Source organism: Lynx rufus, unplaced genomic scaffold (genome assembly GCF_022079265.1).
Source record: "Lynx rufus isolate CCGP_SWC_20201006 ecotype Redwood Valley unplaced genomic scaffold, mLynRuf1.p SCAF_27, whole genome shotgun sequence".
Taxonomy (NCBI): Eukaryota; Metazoa; Chordata; class Mammalia; order Carnivora; family Felidae; genus Lynx; species Lynx rufus.
The window spans coordinates 9,193,367-9,212,973 of NW_025814842.1; the positions used below are offsets into that span (position 1 = coordinate 9,193,367).

The 19,607-nt window shown below is 44.0% G+C and overlaps 1 protein-coding gene across 1 annotated transcript in view; it reads left to right on the forward strand.

The window, feature by feature from the left end:
• STYXL1 (serine/threonine/tyrosine interacting like 1) overlaps nt 1–19,607 on the forward strand; it is a 73,931-nt gene that overhangs the window by 9,571 nt on the left and 44,753 nt on the right. Inside the window, exons 2-3 of the mRNA XM_047089475.1 lie at nt 1,983–2,086; nt 18,659–18,720. Coding sequence (XP_046945431.1) covers nt 1,984–2,086; nt 18,659–18,720 — 165 coding nt within the window. The 5' untranslated portion in view covers nt 1,983. The remainder of the gene's footprint in view (nt 1–1,982; nt 2,087–18,658; nt 18,721–19,607) is intronic.

The window sequence follows — 19,607 nt, forward strand, 5'->3', positions numbered from 1 at the left end:
GGGCTTTCTTAACATGAGGAGGTAGAGCCTCCCACCCAGAAGACCAAGTAGCAACAAACAGTGGGAGAAGAGAAGCCTGGGGAGTGGAGTGTTCTGAGAGTAGAGAGTATTGGGAGGGAGGGGTGCTGAACTGGGTTAAGTGCTAAGAGGCTCCATCCTTTGAGCCCAGGGAGAAGTGATTAATGGCTGAGGCAAGGTGGACATTGTTGATGACCTTGATAAGAACAATTCCTACGGTTCGATGGGCTCCAGGGGAGAAGATTGTATTTCTTCCCTGTTCAGAATGTTTCACATGTGTAATTTCATTAATCCACACACAATAGGGAGGTGCTATTATCTTGGTTTTTACAGAAGTGGCAATATTACTAATAGCCCTGTTTTATAGAGGTAGAAACTGAGGCGCAGAGAGACTAATTCCTCCCCCCTGATCAGGCAGCCGACAGTAAGCGGCACAGCCAGGATTTGGACCTAGAGAGTCTGGAAGCGAGGAAGTGGAGGGAGTGAGACGTCTCTCTGTAGAGAACAGAGATGGGTACCGAGGATGTTTGCCTGCTGATAGGAATGATCCATGTGGAGGCTGAAATTGGTGATGTTGGAGGGGAGGCTGAGAACCAAAGTCTGACTTAGTGGGAAGGATCCAGGGCCCATGGTGAGGGGGGTGGCCTTTCCCAAGAGCATTCTACTGGTTACTCTGAAGTGGGTCCTAACTGTCCTGAGCAAGATTATCCCTAGACTCAACTTCTCTCCCACATGCCCCCTGCTGGCCGCCAGAGGCCTGCTGGCTAACTCTTTGTAGCCCCCACCCCTGCTGAAAGGTAGCTTCCCTGTAGAAGTGGCAGCACAGGCCCAACCTTTCCCCCTCCGTGTTCTTGGGGCACAAGAGCCCAGCCCAGCCCGGGCGGGCAGTTCTGCCAGTACACGTCAGCGATTCTGCACCCAGCTTTGGCCTCCGTGATCTTTGTCCTCAGCCTACAAGACCCCTCCGCAGGGTCGTGGCTTATCGCTCTCTACCTGCTGCACACCAGCCTCCTTTGGACTCTGTCAAGTACTGAATGTTCTTCCCTTCCTCACCCTCTCTCCCTTCTCTGCCTGGCTAAGTCTTGCGTAGCCACCTGGTTCAGCCTAGCAGTCGCATCTCAGCCCTTTCTGTCTGCTCCAGCCAGATGAGGCCCTCCTGTTAGCTTGTCCTCCAACACTGGATGCTGACTCTTGTAGTGCTTTTCCTGTTTATAATGTGGTTTTTGGCTCAATGTCTGTATTCCGTGCTAGGCTGTAACCTTCATGAGGGTAGTCTGTTTCACCAGTTATTTCCAGTGCCTGGTATACAGTAGGTGCTCAGTAATGAAACGAAAGAAGAAAGGAATCAGTGACTGTATTACAGCCTACTGTGTATTTCTCTGGCTCAGATGCGCTGTGTACAATACTTGATTCTCTGTGATGCACATGTTACTACAAATTTTTGAAGCTTTCCGGATCACCTTCATGATTATTTTCATCTTTGTTTGAAGGTGTGTTAAAGAGTTTAATCCAGTATCTTTGGCCATTCATTTAAAATAGAAAGAAGGGGGCGCCTGGGTGGCGCAGTCGGTTAAGCATCAGGCTTTGGCTCAGGTCATGATCTCGCAGTTCGTGAGTTCGAGCCCCACCTCGGGCTCTGTGCTGACAGCTCAGAGCCTGGAGCCTGCTTTCGTTTCTGTGTCTCCCTCTCTCTGCCCCTCCCCAGCTTGCACTCTCTCTCTTAAAAATAAACATTAAAAATTAAAAAATATATATAAAAAATAAAATGGAAAGAGGCACTAGTCCACTAGGCTCCATGCTGAGCATTGATCCTGCTTAAGGTTCTGTCTTCCCCTCCCTCCCCCCCCTCTTTCTCCCTCCCTCTCCCTCTCTCCCCTGCTCCCTCTTGCGCTTTTTCTCACTCTAAAGTAAATAAATAAAATAAAGAGGTACTAAGCTTATACATTATTGATTCTTCCCAGTAGGATGGCTGGTTTGGTTTTGTGTGAACCAACAGAGCTTTACAACATCTTGAATCAGGTCACAAAACTGTCACGACTGACTGAACCCAACTATCTCTGCCTATTGGGTAAGTGCTTTAAAAATACGATTTTTGGTGAATCAACAAATCTATGGGGATGAGGGAATAAATGACTTTAGAAAACCTTTAGATTCCTTCGACATAGCTTAAAATGATGCTACTAATTGTCACATGACTTGGAAATCATTCCAGGTTAGGTCTAGAAGTTCTTGGAAGACCTGTGTTCTTGTCAAGTGAAACATTTCAAACATCCAGTGATGCTGATAAATGCCCATGTACCCAGCACTCAGATTCAGCGTACATAACGTTACACATAGATGTACCCCTCTATCGCACCCCATCCTGATCCCATCGCTTCTCCTCCCCAAAGATGATCGGTTCTGTATTTTTACTATATATGCAGGCATCCTGAAATAACGTGTGGCTTGATCATTTATACAAATTGTACCGTAATGTACAATCATTCTGCAGCTTGCTTTTTCTTAGAATTTTTGAGATCTGCCCCCCCCACCCCTGCCCCATGTCTAAATGTGAAGATCTGTTTTAACTGTCAGGGTAGCGCCCATTGCTAATCAGTCGTGATGTGTTGCTTGCGTTGTTTCTATTGATGAACAGTGCCTTGTGCAACTCTTATTCACGGGCAAGAATTTCTTCAGGGTATCTAACTAGAAATGGTATTGACAAGTTGCAGATTCCGCTTTCGCTACATTATTGTCAAATTGCCTCCAAAAAGATGTTCATTTTGCATTCCCATCATCAGTGTAAGACCCGTACCTACCGACACCCAGTTTTGTCAGCCTGGACAATTTTTGCATTCTGATTGGTGTGAACTTGTGATTTTTTTTTTCTCCCCCAATTAAAAAAATCACAATAAAATACACATAACATAAAATGTGCTGTTTTGGCCACTTTTAATTGTACAGTTCAGTGTATCAAATATGTTCATAATGTTGCACGGTATTATGCACACCACCATCCATCTCCATAACTCCTCATCCTGTAAACTCTAAAACTTACACCCATTGAACACTAACTCCCCATCCCTCCCATCCCTAATCCCCTGGAAATCCCCATTCTCCTTTCTGCCTCTGTGATTTTTTTTAAATTTTTTTTTAACGTTTTATTTATTTTTGAGACAGGGAGATATAGAGCATGAACGGGGGAGGGTCAGAGAGAGAGGGAGACACAGAATCTGAAACAGGCTCCAGGCTCTGAGCAGTCAGCACAGAGCCCGACGCGGGGCTCAAACTCACGGACAGTGAGATCGTGACCTGAGCCGAAGTCGGACGCTTAACTGACTGAGCCACCCAGGCGCCTCTCTGCCTCTGTGATTTTTAAAAAAATTTTTGAATGTTTTTTTAAATTTATTTTTGAAGGAGAGAGAGAGACAGAGCATGAGTAGGGGAAGAACAGAGAGAGAGGGAGACACAGAATCCGAAGCCAGGCTCCAGGCTCTGAGCTGTCAGCACAGAGCCCAATGCAGGGCTTGAACCCACAAACTGTGAGATCATGACCTGAGCCGAAGTCAGACGCTTAACCGACTGAGCCACCCAGGCGCCCCATCTGCCTCTATGATTTTTGACCATTGCAGGTCATGTAAGTGGAACCATACAGTATTTGTATTTTGCAACCGGCTTATTTCACTGAGCATCATCACATCATCCAGGTTCTTCATGTTGTAGCATATTGCAGAATTTTCCTAAGGCTGAATAATACTCCGTTGTATGTATATACCACATTTTGCTTATCCATTTATTTGTCAACAGACATTTGGGTTGCCTGCATGTTTTAGCTATCGTGAATGATGATGATCATGGGTGTACAAATATTTCTGAGCCCCTGCTTTTATTTCTTTTGGGTATATAAGCCAGAAATGGAATTGTTGCACATGTGGTGATTCTATTTTTAATTTTTTGAGAAATTGCCCCATTGTTTTCCACAGCAGCTGTGCCATTTTACATGAACACAAGGGTTTACAAATTTCTAATTCCTCCACGTCATTGTCAACACTTGTTATTTTCTGGGTTTTTTTGGGGGGGGTAGTAATCATTCTAAGAGGAGGGAGGTAGTATCTCCATATAATTCTGATTTGCATTTCCCTAATGATTAGTGATGTTGAGCATCTTTTCCATGTACTTATTGGCCATTTGTATATCTTCTTTGGAGAAATATGGGATCGAGTCCTTTGCCCATTTTTTTTTAATTTTTTTTTTTCAACGTTTATTTATTTTTGGGACAGAGAGAGACAGAGCATGAACGGGGGAGGGGCAGAGAGAGGGAGACACAGAATCGGAAACAGGCTCCAGGCTCTGAGCCATCAGCCCAGAGCCTGACGCGGGGCTCGAACTCACGGACCGTGAGATCGTGACCTGGCTGAAGTCGGACGCTTAACCGACTGCGCCACCCAGGCGCCCCTTTTGCCCATTTTTGAATCAGTTTTTTTTTTTTTTTTTACTTTTGAGTTTTATCAGTTATATACATATTCTGGATATTAATACCTTATCAAATTTAACAGTCATGAAGTTCAGTTTGCCTATTTCTTTTTCATTTGTTGCCCATGCCTTTGGTGTCCTATCCAGGAAATCATTGCCAAATCCAATGTCATGAAGATTTGCCCTATGTTTTCTTCTTCCAAGTTTATACTTTTAGGTCTTACATTTAGGTCTTTGATCCATTTTGAGTTAATTTGTGTATGTAGTGTTAGATAAAGGTCCAACTTCATTCTTTTGCATGAGGATATCCAATTTTCCCAGCACCATTTGTTGAAAAGACTGTCCCATTCTTAATCTCTTGACATTCTGTACGAATTTTAGGATGTGTCTTCCTTCCTTCCTTCCTTCCTTCCATGTTTGTTTATTTGGGGGGGGGGTAGGGGGTGGGGAAGATATAGTGCAGAGCCCGATGTGGGGCTTGATCTCATGAATCCTGAGACCATGACCTGAGCCAAAATCAGTCACCCACTTAACTAACTGAGCCACGCAGGCACCCTGGTTTTTTCTCTTTCTATAAAAAAAATCATTGGGAGTTTGATAGATAGTGAAATGAATCTATAGATTGTTTTGTATAGTATTGACATCTTAACAACATTGTTTCCCAGTTTATGAACATGGAGTGTTTTTCCACTAATTTGTCCTTTAATTTCTTTCAGCAACATTTTGTAGTTTTCCACGTACAAGTCTTTTGCCTCTTTGGTTAAATTAATTCTTAAGTATTTTATTCCTTTTGACATAATTGAAAATGGAATTATTAATTTCTTTGTCAGGTTGTTTATTGTGAGTGTATAGAAATACGACTGATTTTTGTGTGTTAACTTTATATCCTGAAGCTGTGATGAATTCATTTGTTTGTTCTAACAGGGTTTTTTTTGTTTGTTTGTTTGTTTGTTTGTTTGTTTTTTGGTCAGATCTTCAGGGTTTTTCAAATCTCATTGACTTTACAGTACAAAGAATATATTTTAATGTATGGAATTTTTAGAAGTTTATTTTTTTAGTAATTTCTGCAGTCACCATGGGTCTCAAATTGATGAACCCCAGATCAAGAGTCACTTGCTCCTCCAACTGAGCCAGAGAGGGAGACACAGAATCCGAAGCCAGGCTCCAGGTGCCCTTTAGGGTTTTTTTTTGTTTTGTTTTGCTTTTTTTTTGGTTTACACATATGAGATGATCTCATCTGCAGACTGAGTTGATTTTGCTTCTTCCTTTACAATTTAGATGCCCTCTATTTCCTTTTATTGCCTCATTGCTCTGGCTAGGGCTTCTAGTACTTTGTTGAATAAAAGTGGTGAAAGTCCACATCCTTGTGTTTTTCCTGACCTAGAGGAAATGTCTTTAGTCTTTCACCATTGAATATGACATTTGCTTCATTTTTTTTTTTAACATGTGGTTTTAGTATGTTGAGGTAGTTTCTTTTTATTCCTGGTTTGTTGCATGTCTTTCTTATGAGAGTGTACCACATTTTGTCAAATGCTTTTTCTCATCGGTTGGAATGATCATGTGGTTTCTTTCTTTCATTCTGTTGATGTGGTATATTACATTGACATTTTGGTATGTTGAACCATCCTTACGTTCCAGAAATAAATCTCACTTGTTTACATTATGTAATCCTTTTAATATGCGACTAATATTTTTTTGGAGAATTTTTGCATCAGTGCTCATACTGGCCTGTAGGTTTTTTGTTTCTCTGTTTTTCTTGTAGTTTCTTTTGCTTTGGTATCAGGGTAACGTTGGCTTCATAGAATGACTTAGGAAGTGTTCTTTCCTCTTCAGTTTTTTTTGAAAAGTGAGAAGTATTGGGATTAGTTCTTCTTTACATATTCACCAGTGAATGCATCAGGTCCAGGGCTGATTTTTCTTTATTAAATTATATTTAAATTATATTTAAATTATATTTAAATTTTTTTTTTAGTTTATTTATTTTTGAGAGAGAGAGAGAGAGAGAGCATGCAAGCACAGGTGAAGGAGGGACAGAGAGAAGGAGAGACAGAATCTCAAGCAGGCTCCATGCCATCAACACAGAGCCCAATGTGAGGCTCGTACTCACAAACCATGAGACCATGACCTGAGCTGAAACCAAGAGTTGGACGCTCAACTATCTATACCACCCAGGCACTCTAAATCAATATTTTAATAAACACATAAAATTCTTCTCTATGGGGATGAATAGATCTCTAGGTCAGGGATTTCAAAAGGTTTATCATCATCTTTTGAGACAATACACTGAATTCTGAAGTGTTAGATTGGTAAGAAGCGATGGATGAGATCTTTTCTGGGGTCTGCTTTTGGTCAGAAATGGGAAAGACCCTTCAGAGTAGTGGACTTGGGGAGAGTACAGACCAGGGAAAAGCCTCAGTGCATGTACTGTACCTGGCTTATAATTCTGCTTTGGGTCAACTCTACCAGTATAAGAATATACATGTGAATTATAATAATATTGAATATAGCTTAAACTCTTCTCTATGAATATATGTCCTGTATAGATCCAGCCTGATAATTAGAGTGGTTGAGTGGTCTATGCAACGCTGCTTCTTCTTCTTCTTCTTTTTTTTTTTTTTTTTTTTTTTGGTCAGGAGAGTTTTAAATTTTTTTTAGAGAGCACAAGTAGGGAATAAGGAAAGGGGGAAATGGAGCCTAAACTGAGCATGGAACCTGTTGCCAGACTTGATCCCACGACCCTGGCATCATGACCTGAGCAGAAATCAAGAGTCTGATGCTTGAGTGCCTGGGTTGGTGAAGCATCCAACTTTGGCTCAGGTCATGATCTCATGGTTTGTGAGTTTGAGACCCACACTGGGCTCTCTGTTGTCAGCACAGAGACTGCTTTGATCCTCTGTCTCCCCCCACCCCCCCGTCCCTCCCCCTCTGGTTTTCTGTCTCTCTCCCCCCCCCAATCCCTCCCCCTCTGATTTTTTGTCTCTCTCAGAAAGACCCTTCCCCCCCACCCCCATCAAAATAAATAAACTTAAAAACAAAAAAAAGAGAGAGAGATGCTCAACCAACTGAGCCACCCAGGAGATTTTTGATCATTGATTCAATCTCCTTACTGGTTATAGGTCTACTCAGATTTTTTCCTTCTTTGTGATTTGGTCTTGGTAGGTTTGTGTTTCTAGGCATCTGTCAATTTCATTTAGGTTTTTAAATTTTTTGGCATATAATTGTTGATAGTACTCTTTTACAGTCTTCTTTATTTCTGTGGAATTGCTAGTAATGTCCCTACCTTGATTTTTGACTTTAGTAATTTGGATCTTCTCTTTTTCTTCTTCTTAGTCCATCCAGCTAAAGGTTTGTTGATTTTATTTTTCAAAGAGCCAACTCTTGGCTTCATGGATTATTTTTTTTTTAAGTCAGTGTCATCTGGGGCACATGTGATGAGGTCTATGCTGATTTAAATTTGTATCTGCACATATATGCACAATAGTCCCCAAAGCTAAAGACCACATGATTGTAGAAATTAAAAAAAATAAAATGGCCCTTCTTGGAAGATTAGAGCAACACATCCAATCCTCTTGTTTGTTTGTTCATTTTTAATTTTTTAAATGTTTGTTTATTTGGCGGGGGGGGGGGGGGGGCGGGAAACAGCACGAGTAGGGGAGGGGCAGAGAGAGAGGAGAGAGAAAATCCCAGGCAGGTTCCATGCTGTCAGCACAGAGCCCGATGTGGGGCTCGAACTCACGAAACCATGAGATCATGACCTGAGCTGAGATCAAGATCTGCTTAACCAACTGAGCCCCCCAGGCGTCTCCCAGTCCTCTTGTTAAGAAGCTATAACCGAACCCAGTTTGTCTGCCCGCCATGGCACAGCAAAGCCAATCCTACGGCGAGGAAAGGGTTTGAGAACAGCCAAATGACAGGAGGGCGAGCCTCAAATCTGCCTTCCTGAAGGGGAAGAGAACAAGTGTTTGATAATCCTAGGGGTTGGGATTTCATACGTATTGATGAAAAGGACGAGGAGACTTAAGACTGTTTATGAGGAAAGGTGGAGCATTCATATCACACAAATGTATGTTAACATATATCTCATGTTCACTTTATAGTGGACACAGCATTAAAATGAGACAAAATTCAGGAGGTCGTCTTAGGGCAGAGAGAAGGGGCTCTGTGCATGCTCTGAGAGCGGGATGGGTTTTGGGCTCTTATTTCCAGTCAGGAATGCAGGGCTTTGTATGTTCATCGGCTGGAACCCTATCAGTGACCTTGAGTCTAGGCTTCTGCAGAGACAGTAGTGGATTTGTTAGTGAGGTCTGGAAAAAAAAAGCCATAGCTGATTAGGGAGAAACGGGTCTCTGAAAAACAAGCTTTAAATTTCCTGTTAGTTTCGGGGTGCCTGGGTGGCTCAATTGGTTAAGCGACCAACTTGGGCTCAGGTCAGGATCTCACAGTTTGTGGGTCCAAGCCCCGCATCGGGCTCTGCACTGACAGCTTGGAGCCTGAAGCCTACTTCCTTTCTCTCTGCCCTTCCCTCTGCTTGCAGTCTGCCTCTCTCTCTCTCAAAAATTGATAAACATTAAAAAAAAAATTTTTTTTTAATTTCCTGTTTCAACCTCATTAACCCTATGGAGCATGGTTTCAAAGCCTTATCAAAAAACTGTAGCTTTGGGGTGCCTAACTGGTTCAGTTGGAACAGCATGCAACTCTTGATCTTGGAGTCATGAGTTCAAGCCCCACATAGGGTGTAGAGAACACATAAATGAATAAATGAATAAATACTTTAAATGTCTTTCTTTTTTTTTCCTGAGAGAATGTGTGAGCAGAGGAGAGGGACAGAGGGGGAGAGAGAGAATCTTAAACAGGCTCCATGCTCAGTGCAGAGCCCACTGCAGGGTTCAATCCCAAGAACCTGAGATCATAATCTGAGTTGATATCAAGAGCCAGATGCTCAACTGACTGAGCCACCCAGGTACCCCACAAATATTTTTTTTTCAGAGCTACTTTTTTCCTTTGTTTAAGATTATTTACTTTTTTTAAATTTTTTATTTTACTTTTAAAAAAAATTTTTTTTAATGTTTTATTTATTTTTGAGACAGGGAGAGACAGAGCACGAACAGGGGAGGGTCAGAGAGAGGGAGACACAGAATCCGAAACAGGCTCCAGGGTCTGAGCTGTCAGCACAGAGCCCAACGCGGGGCTCAAACTCATGGACCGAGAGATCATGACCTGAGCCGAAGTTGGACACTCAACTGACTGAGCCACCCAGGCGCCCCAAGATTATTTACTTTTTGAGAGAGTCAGCATGTGAGTGGGGGAGGGTCAGAGAGCAAGGTTGAGAGAGAAACCCAAGCAGGCTTTGCATTATCAGCGCAGAGTCCGACACAGGGCTCAAACCCATGAACTGTGAGATCATGACCGGAGCCAAAATGAAGAGTTGGACACCTAACTGACTGAGCTACCCAGGAGCACCTCTTTTTTTTTTTTTTTTTTTTTTTTTTTTTTAGGTGTGATTCACAAGAAGCTACATTTTTTTTTTTTTTAAGTTTTTTTATTTGGGTGCTTGGATGGCTCAGTTGAGCATCCGATTCTTGATTTCAGCTTGGGTCATGATCCCAGGGTTGTGGGATCGAGCCCCCATGGCACTAAGTGTGGAACCTGCTTAACAGTCTCTCTTCCTCTGCCCCTCTCCCCCACTAGTGCACTTGCTCTCTGTTTCTCTTTCTCTCTCTAAAATTGAAAAAAATTACATGTTAAAACATCTTGAGCGGTGCTTGGGTGGCTCAGTCGGTTAGGCTTCCAACTTCGGCTCAGGTTATGATCTCATGGTTCATGGGTTCCAGCCCCGCATCGGGCTCTGTGCTGACAGCTCAGAGCCTGGAGCCTGCTTCAGATTCTGTGTCTCCCTCTATCTCTGCCCCTCCCCGGCTCGTGCTCTGTCTCTCTCTCTCTAAAAACTGAATAGGGGCGCCTGGGTGGCGCAGTCGGTTAAGCGTCCGACTTCAGCCAGGTCACGATCTCGCGGTCCGTGAGTTCGAGCCCCGCGTCAGGCTCTGGGCTGATGGCTCGGAGCCTGGAGCCTGTTTCCGATTCTGTGTCTCCCTCTCTCTCTGCCCCTCCCCCGTTCATGCTCTGTCTCTGTCTGTCCCAAAAATAAATAAACGTTGAAAAAAAAAACTGAATAAACATTTAAAAAAATTAAAAAATAATCTTTTTTTTTTAAATTTTTTTTTCAATGTTTTTTATTTATTTTTGGGACAGAGAGAGACAGAGCATGAACGGGGGAGGGGCAGAGAGAGAGGGAGACACAGAATCGGAAACAGGCTCCAGGCTCCGAGCCATCAGCCCAGAGCCTGACGCGGGGCTCGAACTCACGGACCGCGAGATCGTGACCTGGCTGAAGTCGGACGCTTAACCGACTGCGCCACCCAGGCGCCCCTAAAAAATAATCTTGAAACTGTCTTTTGAACTTATATTTACATTAGTTAAAAGAGATCCATAAGACTACCTAGAATTAGGCTTATAATATATTCTAGTATTTCAAGTTTATGACTAGTTACTAAACATCAGTTTACAAATAACATGTTCAGTTTTTCAAATCTTTTTTCCCCCACTTTTCTTGAGAAATAATCAACATATATCACTGTAGGAGTTTAAGGCATACAGCATGATGGTTTGATTTGCATATATTGTGAAATCATGATAGGTTTAGTTAACATCCATCATCTCTTATAAATACAATAAAAAGAATAGAGCATTTCTCCTTACGATGGGAACTCTTAGGATTCACTCTTAAGAACTTTCCCACAGGGGTGCCTGGCCAGTTCAGATGGGAGATCACATGACTCTTGATTTTGGGGTCGTGAATTTGAGCCCCATGTTGGGTGTAGAGATTTTTAAAAAAATTCTTAGAAGAAAAAAAAAGTTTCCCACATATCCTACAGTAGTGTTAGCTACAGTCCTCATGTTGTACATCATAACATGTTCATTTTTTTGTGTTCCTTTTATCGAAAGGGAAAATTCTAGCTTCGGTCCTATCCAGTCAGGGAAAAACTGAGAAAATAAAAGATTCCAGCAGTTCCACATAAACATTACATTTGTCAAATGGAAGAACTCCCAACTGAACCAGATGTTCATATTATTAAGATACTTTCATTGACATAATTTTTTTAAATGTTTATTTTTGAGAGCGAGCACAACTGGGGGAGGGGCAGAGAGAGAGGGAGACAGAGGATCCGATTCTGGCTCCGTGCTGACAGCAGTGAGCCCAACGTAGGACTTGAACTCATGCACCATGAGATCATGACCTGAGCTGAAGTCAGATGCTCAACCGACTGAGCCACCTAGGCGCCCCTTGTCCTTTTAAAATAAAAAAATTTTTTTTAAATCTTTATTTTTGAGAGAGAGAGAGAGAGAGACAGAGTGCAAGTGGGGGAGGAACACAGAGAGAGGGAGACACAGAATCCGAAGCAGGCTCCAGGCTCCGAGCTATCAGCACAGAGCCTGACGTGGGGCTCGAACCCATGAACCGTGAGATCATGATCTGAGCCAAAGTCGGTTGCTTAACTGACTGAGCCACCCAGGCGCCCCTCCCCTTGTCTTTTTTTAAAGTGTCTATTTTTGAGAGTGAGAGAGTGAGCATGTGTGCATGAATGGGGGAGGGGCAGAGAGAGGGAGAGAAAGAGAATCCCAAGCAGGCTCCACACTCAGTGAGGAGCCTGACGTGGGGTTTGATCCCATGACCCTGAGATCATGACCTGAGCCAAAATCAAGAGTCTGACACTTAACCCTCTGAGCCACAAGGCGCTCTTCCTTTTGCCCTTTTTGATCTTTTTTAACCATGGGCATGATTTTTTTGTTTCCTGAAAAGATCCCTCCAAAGGAATAATCAAATCATGTTTCTAGTAGAGAAAAATTTATCTAACTTTTCACAGTGATGGCATCTAGGACTTCTCCATGCCCTCTAGAAATGTCATATGTTTAAGGGGAAGAAAAACCTGGAAAGAAGAGAAGACCTGTTTCCCAATAGCCACTTGTGTTCCCAGCATGCATCTGTTGTTTGGGTTTGCAGGACGAGAGCCTGATGTTTGGCCTCTGCAGAGAGCAGACCGTCTCCCTTCCTCACTGCTCCTGGTGACCACGATTATAGATGCAAACACAGGCAGAAAGCCTCTTGGATCTCCAAGTGCGGGGATCTTAATTGCCTCCTGGGCACTGACGCTTTGCTTCAAGTGCACTGCTGCATTCTTCCCAAGGGCACACTTCCTACATTGGCTGTTTTATGAGAGAGACAGACAGACAGACAGACAGTGTGAGTGGGGGAGGGGCAGAGAGAGAGGGAGACATAGAATATGAAGGCTCAGGCTCTAGGCTCTGAGCTGTCAGCACAGAGCCCGTCGCGGGAGATCATGACCTGAGCCGAAGGCAGACGCTTAACCGACTGAGCCCCCCAGGAGCCCCTGCACATCCATTTCTTTAGTCTCTGTTACTGATTTGTGAGTTCTGGTAGACCCTTGGATCATTAGGTATTTCCACAAGTCTTTTCTCTTTTGAAATGTTATCCACCACCACCCCCCACCCCGGCTTTTACAGCCCATTGTTTTAGATATATGCCTGTGTGCGTCTATGTTGTATCTAGCAATCTTGATGTGCTATCCTGTTAATCCTAATTATTTCCGGTTCTGTTAGATTTTCTTTCTTTTTAAGTTTATTTTGAGAGAGAGAGAAAGAGGAGGGGCAGAGAGGAGAGAGAGAGAGAGAGAGAGAGAGAGAGAGAGAGAGAGAGAGAATGAATCCTAAGCAGGCTCCACGCTGTCAGTGCAGAGCCTGACATGGGGCTTGAACTTAAATCCCAAGACCGTGACCTGAGCCGAAACCCAAGAGTCAGAGGCTTAGCCGACTGAGACACCCAGGCGCCCCTGTGTTGGATTTTCTATGTAGACCACCATATTTATCTATGTATAATGGCAGTTTGATTTCTTCCTTTTAAATTCTTATACATTTTACTTTTTTTCCCCCCTTATCTCACTGCATTGCTGTGCCCTTGGCTCTCCCGTTTGGTGTTACAAGGGACGGTGACTGAGCGTTTTGTCTTTTTTCTGCCTTTACCAATTTGCTATGATATTTGCTGTAGCTATTTAGTAAATTTCCCCAACGGGTTAAAGAAGTTCTTACTACAGACTTTTTTCATGACATGAATTGAAACTTTTGTTGCCAGAGTTCCAAACAGCCAAAGCAAAACCAGTGAATCACTGAAGTAATAACGAGTAAACATTTATTGTATACACACAGAAAAGACAGTTTGCAAACTGGAAACATTGAAACCAGACTGTGGGATAAGGCTCAGGGGTATGTTTGTTATAAAGCTGCATAGTGGGAAAATAGCATTTATTTTTCCACAGTGATTGGTCACAATATTACAATATTTTTTCAATTAAAATATTAAAAAAATATTTATTTATTTTTGAGAGAGAGAGAGAGAGAGAGAGAGAGAGAGAGAGAGAGCAGCCAAGGGGCAGAGAGAGAGAAGGAGACACAGAATCTGAAGCAGGCTCTAGGCTCTGAGCTGTCAGCACAGAGCCCAACGCGGGGCTGGGACCCACGAACCGCGAGATCATGACCCGAGCTAAAGTCAGACGCTTAACTGACTGAACCACCCAGGCGCCCCTTTAATACCTTAATGTGATTTTCTAGTATTACATAGTTCCTACTCCATCATCACATAGCGTGTGCACGCTGTTAGATTTGGCTTATTGTGATTTCTGATTTTCACATCTATATTAATGAGTGAAATGAGCTTACAGTTTGCTTAGTTTTGCTTGTTTTTAAACCATACAGACCGTGTATCTGACTTCTTTTGCTCAAGTTTATATTGTTAAGATTCACTCCTGGGACGCCTGTGTGGCTCAGTCTTTTGAGCGTCCAACTCTTGATTTGGGCTCAGGTCGTGATCTCACAGTCTTGGGATCAAGCCCCGCGGTGGGTTCCGCACTGGATGTGGAGCCTGCTTAAGATTTTCTCTTTCCCTCTGCTCCTTTTTCCCCGCTCCCGTGCATTCTCTCTAAAAAAAAAAAAAAACAAAAAAAAAAACAAAAAAAAAAAAACACAAAATTCCCTAGCAATGTTACATTAGCTACATGTACTTGATTCATTTTTGTTGCTTGCACAGCACCACAGGTAAACAAAGCCAGACCCTAGTTCAAGAGGCAAGGACAGATTTTAATCAATAATATACTGTTGCAATAGGAAGGAGTCCAGTGTGAACTGAACTCTGCTTTGGATTGCACAGAGGTCACTGGGTGATTTAAGGGAGTGAGGGAGGCAGGTGGAGAGGGAGAGGGAATGTGGGGCTCAGGGGACTGGGGAAAGTGAAAAATTACAAGAAGCGGAGGGGGTGTGATCCCTGTGAAATCCATCTGGGTTTGCTGACTGGAGCTTATCAAAGTTAGATTCCTACCCTTCCCCAGAGGCTGGGAGACAGGGGCCCTACCTTCAGGTGTTGGCTGGGCAAACAGAAAGTTCTTTTGGTAACTTTGAGTTTTCTCAGGAAGGTGCTTTAAGGGAGGCTGGGGTCAGCCTAGGGATGTGGCCTTTATTTAAATAAAGATATGGTCACATGTCTGAGATGTTTTGTTTTATGTCTTCACTCATGGACTCACAAGCTCTTTATAAACTCTGGCTACAAGTCTTTTGTTATTTGTATCACAGATCTTTTTTCTCACTCTGTGGCTTGCCCTTTCACCTTCTTAATGTTGTATTTTGATGAAAAAAGAAGTTCTTAATTTTAATATAATTAGGTTTACCTGTATTTTTTGGTTTGTGCTTTCTTATGTCCTTTTTTTTTTTTTTTTTTTTTAAATTTTAGAGCGGGCGCGCACAAGGTGGGGAGAGGGGCAGAGGGAGAGCCAGAGAATCCCAAGCAGGTCCAGGCTCGGCTCAGCTCGGAGCCCAACACGGGGCTCAAACACACAACCCTGGGATCGTGACTGGAGACAAAATCAAGAGTCAGACGCTCAACCGACTGACTCACCCAGAAACCTCCCCCTCTTATGTCTTTTTAAAAAAATACTTTTAGAGTAGTTTTAAGTTCATAGCAAAATTGGGCAGAAAGTAGAGATTTCTTGGGGCGCCTGGGGGGCTCAGTCAGTTAAGCGTCCAACTCCTGACCGCAGCTCAGGTGCTGATCTCACAGTTTGTGGGATCGCACCCAGTAGGGCTGTGTGCTGGCAGGGCGGAGCCTGCTTCAGATTCTTTCTCTCCCTCTCTCTTTGCCTCTCATGTGCATGTGCTCTCTCGAACATTTTATTTTTAAGGTCTTGCAAATCTTTTTTTAAATATATATATATGTATATATATATATATATTTAATCTTTATTTTTGAGAGAGAGAGAGAGAGAGCATGAGCAGAGGAGGGGCAGAGAGAGAGGCAGACACAGAATCTGAAGCAGGCTCCATGTTCTGAGCTGTCAGCACAGAGCCCAATGCGGGGCTTGAACTCATGAGTCATTAGATCAAGACCTGAGCCGAAGTCAGACTCCCAATCGACTGAGCCACCCAGGCGCGCCTCAAGTAAACATTTTAAAAAGTAGAGATTTCCTAAATTCCCCGTTCCCCACCTAAACACAGCCTCTCCAACTGTCCTCATCCCCCACCAGAGTGGTGTGTGTGTTATTACTGATGAAGCTACATTGATATTCTGTTATCACCTAAAGCCCAGAGTTTACATTTAGTGTCGTACATTCTCTGGGCTTTGGCAAATGGATGACATATGTGCATCATTACAGGATCCTGCATTTCACTGCCCTAGAAATCCTGAGTGCTCTGTGTATTCATCCCTCCCTCCCCACTGACCCCTGGCAACCACTAATCTTTTTATGGTCTACACAGTTGTGTGTTTTCAGGGATGTCCTATACTTGGGACCATACGATATATAGCCTTTTCGGACTGGCTTCTTTCACCTCTACATGCATTTAACTTTCCTCCATGTCTCTTCCAGATTTGATAGCTGTGTGTGTGTGTGTGTGTGTGTGTGTGTGTGTGTGTGTATACGTGCAGGCACGCATGCCCAATAGTGTTCCATTGTCTGGATATACCCCTATATCCATTCACCTATTTAAGGAAATCTTTGCTTTCAACTTCTGGCAGTTATGAAAAAGCTGCTATAAACATTTGTGGTTATAAACTTTTAACTAATTTGGGTAAATACCAAGGAGCACCATTAGCTGGTGAGAGTATGTTTAGTTTTGTTAGAAACTTCAAACTGTCTTCCAAAGTGAAGGACCGTTCTGGTTTCCACCAGCATTTGGTGCTGTCTGTGTTTTGGATTTTTTTTTTAATGTTTATTTTTGAGAGAGAGAGAGAGAGAGAGAGAGAGAAACAGAGCACAAGTGGGGGAGGGGCAGAGAGAGAGGAAGACACAGTATCTGAAGCAGGCTGCAGGCTCTGAGCTGTCAGCACAGAGCCTAACACGGGGCTTGAACTTACAAGCCGTGAGATCATGACCTGAACCAAAGTCGGACGCTTAATCGGCTGAACCACCCAGGCGCCCCAGGTTTTTGACACTCAAATAGACAAATAGGCATGTAGGGGTATCTCACTGTTTCAATTTGCATTCCTTTGACATGATGTGGAGCATCTTTTTCTATGTTTATTTGCCACCTGCACATCTCCTTTGGTGTGCTGTGTCTGTTCATATCTTTTGCCCATTTTTAAATTGGGTTGTTTGTTGTTGAATTTAAGAATCATGTTTTGGGGGGGTCCTGGCTGTCTCAGTCAATAGAGCAAACGACTCATGATCTTGGGTTTGTGAGTTTGAGCCCCATGTTGGATGTAGAGATTACTTAAAGGATATTTTAGGGGCACCTGGGTGGCTCAGTCGGTTAGGCAGCTGACTCTTGATTTTGGCTCAGGTCATGATCTTACGTCATGAATTTGAGCCCTGTGTCAGGCTCTGCACTGACAGTGCGGAGCCTGCTTAGATTCTCTTTCTGTCTCTGTCTCTCTCTGCCTCTCTCCCCCTCTCCTGCTCATGTGTGTTCTCTCTCTCAAAATACATAAACTTAAAAAAATAATATCTTAAAAAATGATGTTTTGGATAACAGTCCTTCTTAGAATTTATACATAAGACTCCGTTCCTGTTCCACATTCCTCCCAACTTTGAGGGCATCAGTGTCATACCTTCTGCAGGGACATTTAGAACCTCAGTTCGTAGGTTTTAGAGTCTGAATTTGGGTCTCAAATTCCATGGAGCGTTTGGGATGAGCTCACTCTGGCTTTGATTTTCCCCCTTCCCACTTTTTTGGACCTCAGAGAAAACTTCCCCTAAATCAAAGATACCAAGGCTCATTGCTTAAGGGGCTGTGTGAGTGTGAGTCTGATGGGGCAGGAGAGGCATGCAGGCAGCCTGGAATAGAGGAACTACAATTCCTGTCACCTCACTGTCCAAACAAACACACGTTGCAGATGGTGCAAGTACTCTAAGTAGTTTGGTCATATGCAAATACAGTTATTAAAAAACACTTTTCCTGGGGCCCCTTGGTGGCTCGGTCGGTTAAGCGTCCGACTTCGGCTCAGATCATGATCTCACTGCTCGTGTTCGAGCCCTGCGTTGGGCTCTGTGCTGACATACAGCTCCACAGCATAGAGCCTGCTTTGGATTCTGTCTTTGTCTCTCTGCCCCTCCCCGGCTCAAGCTCTGTCTGTCTGTCTCTCTCAAATATAAATAAACATTTAAAGAGAATACTTTTCATGGGGTGCCTGGGTGGCTGAGTCGGTTGAACATCTGACCCTTGATTTTGGCTCAGGTCCTGATCTCATGGTTCGTGAGTTTGTGTCTGGCATCACGCTGTGCACTGACAGTGTAGAGACTGCTTAAGATTCTCTCTCTCTCTCTCTCTCTCTCTCTCTCTCTCTGCTCCTCCCCTGCTTGTGCATGCACACTGTCTCTCTCAAAAATAAATAAATGTTAAAAAAAAAAAAAAGACTTTTTCCTTTCCGGGCACCTGGGTGGCTCAGTTGGTTAAGTGTCCGACTTCAGCTCAGGTCATGATCTCACGTTTTGTGGGTGTCGGGCTCCCTGCTGACAGTGTAGAGGCTGCTTCAGATCTTCTGTCCCCCTCTCCCTCTGCCACTCTCCTTCCCCTGCACGTGTGTGCTCTCTCTCAAAAACAAACATTAAAAAAAAATACTTTTCCTTTCCAGATGTGCGTTCCAAATGGGAGTATGACGAGAGCCACGTGATTACAGCCCGTCGAGTGGAGAAGGTATACCGGCAGAGTCAGAATGTGGGGCGGGCCTTCACTCAGGATCCGTCTCTGTCCTCCGTCATCCCGACCACATCCTCCACCCTTGACTTCCAAGTTCGTTCCTTCTTTCCCTGGTGTCTCCTCTGTCTGCCTGGTTCAGCTTCATTTTTGCCAGCTGCTGTGTGAAGACAACCACTGGTTTGTCCTGGGTCTCCCTCAGATCTGTCCGTGTACCTTCTCGTTCAGAGATCTCACCCAGGCTTCCAGTTTCGACTACCCATCCGTGATTACCTGGGCTGTCAGTTATACCTGTAAAATTTTGTCTGGAGAAACTATCCCCTCCCCTTCCCACTGCCGCCCTGCGGGTGTCTACTCCGTCTCTGGCCCTGTGCCCTGTACTTCGCCAGAGTGGGCCCTGCCTCGGGCATTTTTCCGGGTTGAGCTCACTGCTTGGGAGTGTAGCTCAGCAGTAGAGCATTTGACTGCAGCGTAAGCTGGCGACCTAACACCCTCCTCTCCCCACCCCTACCCATCAGTATCTGCTTTTTTTTTTCTTCCTGGGGTTGTCACTTCTCTGGCTCCATACTCTAGCTCTTAGTCCCCATTTCAGAATATTCTCTGCCTTCTGCAGCCTGTCCAGAGCTCTTTCGGGATGATGTATGGCTCCACTCTCAGATTTGCGTATTCTTTTGACTCTGGCAGCTTCCTGGGTCTGAAAGAGACCTCCTCTGGGCCTCAGCCAGGCTGACGCCTCTCGGCTCCCCTCCCCAACTTTCTAACCAGCAGCCCCAGCAGGACACACGGCCCCCAACTCGGTGCTCGTGGCCTCCCCCTCCAGCCCCTCGCTGGGCACACAGGCTTCTACTCTCACCCGGTCCCCCAATGACCTTGCCCTCCCGCGTTTC